The sequence below is a fragment of the Glycine max genome, chromosome 14 (genome assembly GCF_000004515.6).
Source record: "Glycine max cultivar Williams 82 chromosome 14, Glycine_max_v4.0, whole genome shotgun sequence".
In the NCBI taxonomy this organism is placed as follows: Eukaryota; Viridiplantae; Streptophyta; class Magnoliopsida; order Fabales; family Fabaceae; genus Glycine; species Glycine max.
The window spans coordinates 24,652,244-24,660,657 of NC_038250.2; the positions used below are offsets into that span (position 1 = coordinate 24,652,244).

Here is an 8,414-nt window from a genome sequence, read left to right on the forward strand (position 1 = left end):
TAGTCTCAATATTAGAGCTCACAAATCTATCAGATCTTCAGTGCTCAAAGAGAAAATACAAAACTGATAGAAACTGTATCAGAATTACAGAAAGAAAAATGATTACCATGCAGAACTTCGAGGATTTGCATCTCCCAATGCCCTAAGGCCACATTCCTCTAACAAATGATGAGATGATTTGTCTCTTCCCTTCCCTCTTATTCATAGGCAACATGCTTTATTTCTCTAAATCATCCCAGCCCCCAACTAACTAACTACTCACTCTTTAACCATTCTACTAACTAACTAAGGGAGTTACTTATAAAAAATTTGTACAAACATGATAATCACCCAACCATTGTATTTAGAGACCAGAATCCTGTTCTAGAGTGCCTTTGGATGGCAGAGATCCTATTAATGATAGTTGAGGGGATCCTGGAAAAAGACATATAAAACAGAGGTAATGCTGTTAAAATTGCATTAATAAGAGTGGTTCTACCAGCCATGGAGATATTTCTCTGGTTCCATTTGCTCAGCTTAGCCTCAAACTTGCTTATAATTGGATCCCAGACCACCCTTCTTCTTGGATTAACACCAATTGGAATTCCTAAGTAACAGAAAGGAAGCTGTAACAGTGCACAATTAAGGTAGACAACAGCAGAATTGCACCATTCCTCAGGTTGACCTATAGCACCAAACTGACTCTTTGCGAAATTAATTCTCAATCCAGAGACCATCTCAAATCTTCTGAGAATGACCTTCACAGCTCTGACATTCTCCATGGAAGCTTCTCCAAAGAACACAGTATCATCAACATACTGTAGAACATCCACAGGAACCTTGTTCTTCCCCACCAGGAGGCTTCTGAAGCAGTTTTGAGATACTGCTTCCCTCATTAGCCCTATCAATCCTTCAGCCACTAAGTCAAAGAGTAATGGAGCCAAAGGGTCTCCTTGTCTCAACCCTCATGATACACACACACATACACACATATACCCAACTACAATAATAAAGCATAAGCACCCTTGAAACCCAGCATTTGAAATTAGTTACATAAACAACTGCTGATGTCTATATTTGTCTGTAATTGAATTTGACCTTTTGTATGTTCTTGTATGTGATCAGTGTAATTTGCTATATAAACAACTGTTGTTCATGGTGAGTGAACCTTAGATTCCCGTTTGAGACTGAATGCAATGATTCTTGCGGACAGTTTCATTAGTCATTGTATTTAGTCTTGAATTGTCCGTTTGGACAGTTTGGGGAGATTGGTATTTTTATGTTAATTCATTCGTGATGGTTATTATTATTTTCATTAATTTGATTAAATTTCGGTTCAATGGATTTCAAGTTGTTCTCTGAGTGCATACTTGATTATCGGGAAATTCATTTGACCGATGTCATGTCGTGTACTTGGAGACCAATGTGAAATGCTGCCGAAATTTAGTCAAAATTTTAAAATAATGTAACCCTGACGTTTGAAGCTAACATAAAAGACAGTTTTCCTAAATGGGATAGGGCCACACCTATAAATAAAAAGTGAGATTTTCATGCATGGCATTGCTTAGATGGATCGAAGTTGGATGAATGAAAGTCGCATGAGCCCAGAATATGAGGATGGCGTCGAACAGTTCTTGCAATTTGCATCAGAAAGAGGTCGATCAAATGAAGAAGGAAAATATTATTGTCCTTGCATCAACTGTTTGAATGGAAGACGACAATTACTCGATGACATACGGGACCATCTATTGTGTGATGGGATTAAGAAGAATTACACGACGTGGATATGACATGGTGAAGTCACAGACATTGAGTGGAGTCCCAATCTGAACCGTTTGATGTAGAAATGGGAGATGTTAGAGGACATGATTCGTGACCTTGGACAAGAGTCTTTCCAGCAAGCACACGCCCTGTGTATGAAGGATTGCAGAGTGATTCTAAGAAGCCTTGTATGCAGGGTGCAAGAATTCCTTAACCCTATTGTCTGTTGTGTTAAGTCTGGTTAATGTGAAGGCCAGGTATGGGTGGAGTGACAAAAGTTTCACCTCACTGCTTGAGGTAGTGCACAATCTGCTTCCAGAGGACAACACATTGCCTAAAATTTACTATAAGGCAAAAAGATATTGTGTCCGATGGGTATGGAGTATCGAAGATTCATGCTTGCCCAATGATTGCATACTGTACAGCATGAATTCCAAGAAATGTCGAAATGCCCTATTGTGGGACTTCACGGTACAAAGTGAAGGATGAAGAAAAGCAGTTCTGATGAAAACTCGAACAAGGGCCCCCAGCGAAGGTTTGTGGTATCTTCCAATCATTCCAAGGTTTACGCGTCTTTTTCTAATGAGGATGACGCAAAAGACCTTACATGGCATGCAAATGGAAGGTTTCTGATGGAATGGTCCGTCATCCGGCTGATTGCTCGCAGTGGAAGAAGATTGATGGTTTGTATCCAGATTTCGGAAAGAGCCAGAAATCTTAGACTTGGACAAGCCAGTGATGGAATGAATCCATATGGCACCTTAAGCACTCAACACAGTTCATGGCCATTCTGCTAGTAATTTACAATTTGCCTCCTTGGTTGTGCATGAAGCGAAAATACATGATGTTGTCTATGATGATATCGGGCCCAAGACAAGCAGGAAATGACATTGATGTTTATCTAAGTCTGTTGGTTGAAATCTGAGAAAGTTGTGGGACGAGGGGTTGTAGTGTTTGATGCGTTTCGCAAGGAGACATTTGAAATGCGTGCAATGCTTTTTTGTACCATTAATGACTTTCAGCATATGGGAATCTCAACGGTTACATGTTAAGGGTCATCATGCATGCCCCATCTGTGAAGAAAACACAAGTTACATACAACTTAAACATGGCAGAAAAACAGTCCACAGTAGGCATCGCCGCTTTCTAACACCCAATCATCCTTACAGACGATTGAAAAAAGCTTTTAATGGAAATCAAGAGCATGATATTGCGTCGATACCGTTGACTGGTGAGCAGGTATATCAGCGGGTTCGAAACCTGAATACTGTATTTGGAAGACCCAAAAGAAGGATAAAAGTCAGAGTTGCATATGGAAGAAGAGGTCCATTTTCTTTGATCTTCCGTACTGGTGTGATCTTGACGTTAGACATTGTATTGATGTTATGCATGTGGAGAAAAATGTTGTGACAGTGTGATTGGGACACTCCTTAACATTCAAGGCAAGACGAAGATGGCTTGAATACCGTCAAGATCTAGCTGATATGGGTATACGATCATAGTTGCATCCAAGGTCTGATGGGAAGAAAATTTACTGCCCCAGCCTGGCCATACTTTGTCCAAGAAGGAGAAGATAAGTTTTTGTCAGTGTCTTCGTCGGGTGAAGGTTCCACAAGGATACTCTTCAAATATTAAGAGCCTTGTGCAGTTGAAGGAGCTCAAGCTGGTAGGGTTAAAGTCTCACGATTGTCACGTGCTCATGGAATAATTGTTAGTCGTGGCTATACGAGACATCTTGCCAAACAAAGTCAGGTTAGCGATAACTCGCCTGTGCTTTTTCTTCCATGCTATATGTAGCAAAGTCATTGATCCAGTCAAGTTTGATGAGTTGGAAAATGAGGCCGCAATTATACTGTGCTAGTTGGAGATGTATTTTCCCCCTGCTTTCTTTGACATCATGATTCACTTGATTGTGCATCTGGTCAGAGAAATCAAATGTTGTGGTCCTGTTTATCTATGGTGGATGTACCCGGTTGAGTGATACATGAAGATCTTAAAAGGGTATACAGAGAATCTATATCGTCCAGAAGCATCTATTGTTGAGAGGTACATTGTAGAAGAAGCCATTGAATTTTGTTCAGAATACTTAGAGAAGGCTAAACCCGTTGGGCTTCCTGAGTCTCGGCATGATGACAGAGTGGGTGGTAAGGGTTCAAGAGGACTTCATGTGATCACTCCAAGTGTAGAAGATTTGTTACAAGCTTACTTGTATGTCTTGAACAACAGTAATGAAATTTTTCCATTCATAGTTAAGCATGAAGCTTTAGTCAAACAGAATAATCCGGAAATGTCAAAGAATTGGGTGTTGAAAAAGCATAACAAGACTTTCTGTGATTGGTTTAAAGATACAATCTTTGCAGATGAGAATGCTTCAAAAACATTAAGAAAGCTAGCAGATGGGCCAAAAAGAAATGTTATAACCTGGCAAGGATACGACATAAACAGGTATTCATTTTACACAAAAGCACAAGATGACAAAAGTACAATGCAGAACAGCGGGGTCACCCTAAGGGCTGAATCTCAACACTTTGCAAGTGTCAATGACGTCAATCCCTGTGTAGCTTCCATCCCTTACTTTGGGTTCATTGATGAAATTTGGGAGCTTAACTATGTGAAATTTACGGTATGTGTTTTCAAATGTAAATGGGTTGACAGCAACACCGGTGTGTGCACTGATGATATAGGATTTACGTTGGTAGACCTAAAGAAACTTGGTTACCACAATGACCCTTTCATCATGGCAGAACAAGCTAGACAAGTATTTTACGTGCAAGACCCTTGTGATGAAAGGTGGTGCGTGGTTCTGCAGGGCAAAACAATTGGTGTTAATGTAGAAGATGATGATTTATACATGGACACCTATGTTAGTCCTTTGACCGCTCAAATCACTCCTAACGTTGTCGGAGAAGAAGAAGCTGACGACGTTCATGCTAATCGAAATGATCATGATGAAGGAGAATTAATTAACATCATCTAATGTAATTTTCTGTAGAGATAGAGGTCACCAAAGCAAGTATGTGACAGCTACATTTTTCTCTGATTGAGGCATTGGTTTTTTGTTTTAGATGGTATCCTTAGGACTTCATACAACTCATGTTTGTTGCCATTTTCATCATCCACCACCCTTTTCTTCTCTGTCTTCTCACGTTTATTGTTGTTAAACCCATATTTATGCTTTCTTCCCTTCATGTCTTGTTTTATCACAACTTTAGCTGAATCTCCTATCTTTAGCACAGTTGAATCTCCTGTCTTATTCTCCAATGACACACTTTGATGGCCTGTATCTCTTTTCTTCGTATGTTCTAGTGCTTTAGCTTTAGAATGCATAAAGCAATCTGAATTTTCCAGTGATCACCAAAGGCTTCTGCATCAGCATTGACACTCTCCACCCTCTTTGGTTTATGCTTTTGTGCTGCATTTTGTGCTTCCTCGTTATAAATCTCAGATTTATTAGAGGTTGCACTAGAACGATTAGCACCAATCTGTGCTTCTTCCTCGTCTACCAGCTCAATATCTTTCCTTTCAACTTTTGTTTTGTAAATTACAGAGTAGTTTACAAAAGCAAAGGTGAAACGAAAGATATTGAGCTGGTAGAGGAGGAACAGGCACAGATTGGTGCTGATCCTTCTAGTGAGACCTCCAATAAATCTGAGAATTATAAGGAGGAAGCACGGAATGCAACACAGAAGCATAAACCAAAGAAGGTAGAGAGTGTCAATGATGATGCAGAAGCCTTTGGTGATCACTGGAAAATTTCGATTGCTCAATGCATTCTGAAGCTGAACCACTTGAACATACGAAGAAAAGAGATACAGGCCATCAAAGTGTGTCATTGGAGAATAAGACAGGAGATTCAGCTGTGCTGAAGATAGGAAATTCGGGTAAAGTTGTGATAAAACAAGACATGAAGGGAAGAAGGCATAAATATGGATTTAACAACAACAAACGTGAGAAGGCAGAGAAGAAAATGGTGGTGGATGATGAAACTGGCGACAAACATTAGCTGGATGAAGTCCTAAGGATGCCATGTACATGTGTATTTATGAAGATATAGTATTTATATTCCATCAAGCATACCGTAGGTGACTGTTCATTACATGTAATAAACTTTTTATAACATGGTTGCCCGAAATCACAATTAAAAAGCACAACTACCAGTCTTTCAGAGTCCTTTGGTTAATTTCTCTTGCCTCCTTCTGTGGTGGGGTTTTGTTTAATAATATTATACTTTTGCCTTCCAAAAAAAACTTATGACTGATCCTCTTTTCTTTAATTCTATATTGTATGTTGTTGTATGTTATTGTATAAAAGATCATGGGTTCTCCACCTGCCTCCACTCCTCCTCCTCATCCTCCTCCTCCTTCTCCTCCTCCTTCGGACGCATCGGCTTCGCCGTCTGCCGTGAAGCGGACACACAAAGCCTCACATCTACGATCGTTGTCCACTAGACCACCTGGTGCTGAGAGGCCAGTGGTGCATGTTGATCCTGCTACCGGGAAGGCCGACGATCCCCACAGGAAGAAATTAAGAACATATTTGGGGATTGTGGCGGGTGATAAGGTGGACGTCACCTACGAGAACTGAAAGGAGGTCCCTACTGCTTAGAAGGACCTGATTTGGGAGGATATTCAAGTATTTCTCTTTTCTTATTTGATTTTGTTTAATTAATAGCCAAAAAATACATTATTGTAACAAATAAACTTTATTTGATGTTGTCAGGCAGAATTTGATATCCCAGAGGCTTCTGAAAGTAGGACGAAAAGGAAGTTATTATAGACCATGGGGGAGAGATGGAGGTAGTTTAAACCAGACCTCGCAAGGAAATGGGCCCTTGCAGCCGATCAGGATGGTGTCGAGGACACTGTCTGTTAGAAATACGACATCAGCAAGGAAAAGCGGACCCAGTTTTGCCAGACTCGCAGAGACCCTTCTTGGGAGGTATGTTCCTTGCCATTTAACTTGTTTTTCATATTAAACATGATGTTGTTATACTTCATTCTACCCATTTCAAACATTATTGTTTAATTTTTTCAGGATGTGTGCAAGAAGGCACAGACCATCCAGAAGCAGAATACTGCCCCCCACGTTTTGTCTCGTGGGGGTTATGGTTATTTGGAGCAAAAGCTCCTGGCTGAGAAGATGAAGAAGAAGCTGGAGGAAGCTGCACAGTTAGGAAGCGTTGATGGCATCATCGACCCTCCATCCCCGGTCAGACGCCACATGAAGTGGAAGATGGCCCACACGAAGAAGACAGGGGAGATGACGACTGAGGCCGCAAAGGAAATCGCTGAGAAGATTGTAAGTCATTTTCAACTAACCATTACAATTATGTTTAAATATTTTGAGAATACCATGTACCACTATGTGTTTTCTGTGCAGGATTCGTTTGAGGAGCAGGCCACACAGGGATCGTTCGTCCCCGATGGACGTCAGGATGTTCTTGCCACTGCTATTGGACGTTTAGAGCACCCTGGACATGTCCGTGCTGCTGGAGCCGGTATCACCATCAAGCAATACTTTGGATCGGCTCCACGGACGTCCCGCAGCGCTTCCTCCCTGCCTCCTGACGAATTACAGCAGCTGACCTAGCAGATTAGGGACCAGCTAGAGGAGTCCATCATAGAGAAAGTGACGAGGCAGGTCATGGCATCCTTTAGCCACATGCAGTCCCAGCTTTAGTCGCAGATGCAATCTCAGGGACTTGCAGTGCCTCCTGAGCCTCTGGTTGGTCCCTCCGGTCCTCGAGTGAGCACAAAGGGGAGTTGTGTTGATCCCTCAGGAAACGATCCTGAGACCGGTGACTCTGACAGGTGTGGCTTGTACATAGAAGCAGATCCTGCCCACCTGGTTGCCATGGGGAGAGTTTTTGAGGGATCCACTGTTGTTCATAACACTCCTTTGTTGCCTGTCCAAGTAAAGGTGAGTGTGGATGAGGTTACAGATGCAGATGCTCCAGTTCCTGTACCCACTGATGAGGTTTCCTTAGTGGGGTAGACACTTCACACCTTCCTTGCTTGGCCGACACATCTGGTCAAGTCTTTATCACAGCAGGTACTTATTGTCCTTACTATATGTTTCTTCTTTTTAAATTAATTCATTAAGTGTGCCTCAAATTAGGCTATTTAACTTTGTTTCATGAACAGGTAGCTGTGTCTCGGGCAAAACCACCTCCGAAGCTCGATCCAGAGGTCGATGATCCGCTTTATCTGATGACATTGACCATCCCAGAGCTTTTCTTGAGTCCTTATCAGGTTAGATGGGATGCCACCGTGTTCGGGGTCTTTAATCCAGATTTCCCCCTCTACATAAAGCACGAATACCTCTCCGAAATCGCACACAGTGGTCAATGTCTCAGCATATCAGTGTTACAGTTGTGGATTCTATAAGTCATTTTATATTACTATTAATTACCTAAGTTATTGCTTTCAATTCATAAATATTTAACTTTGACTTAACATAAACAGGCATCTCACTGAAACATGTATGCGAGTGGGGAATTATGATATCTATGGATTCCTTGAGCCACAGTCCATTCAGAGGTCTGGGCAATCGCAGTTTGAGTCTGAAAGTTACATAAAGAGTTGGATGCAGAGTTCACAACGCGATGTCTATCTTGGAGCCTACCTAAATGGGTAAGTCACAAAATAAATAAATTTAATTAATGTTTACTAATG

The 8,414-nt window shown here is 41.3% G+C and overlaps 1 protein-coding gene across 1 annotated transcript; it reads right to left on the reverse strand.

The window, feature by feature from the left end:
• Positions 1-326: 326 nt before the first annotated feature.
• LOC121173444 (uncharacterized) lies at positions 327-875 on the reverse strand. The gene has a single exon (XM_041009038.1). It carries the CDS (start codon positions 873-875, stop codon positions 327-329), a length of 549 nt encoding a protein of 182 aa, XP_040864972.1.
• Between the last annotated feature and the right edge of the window lie 7,539 nt (positions 876-8,414).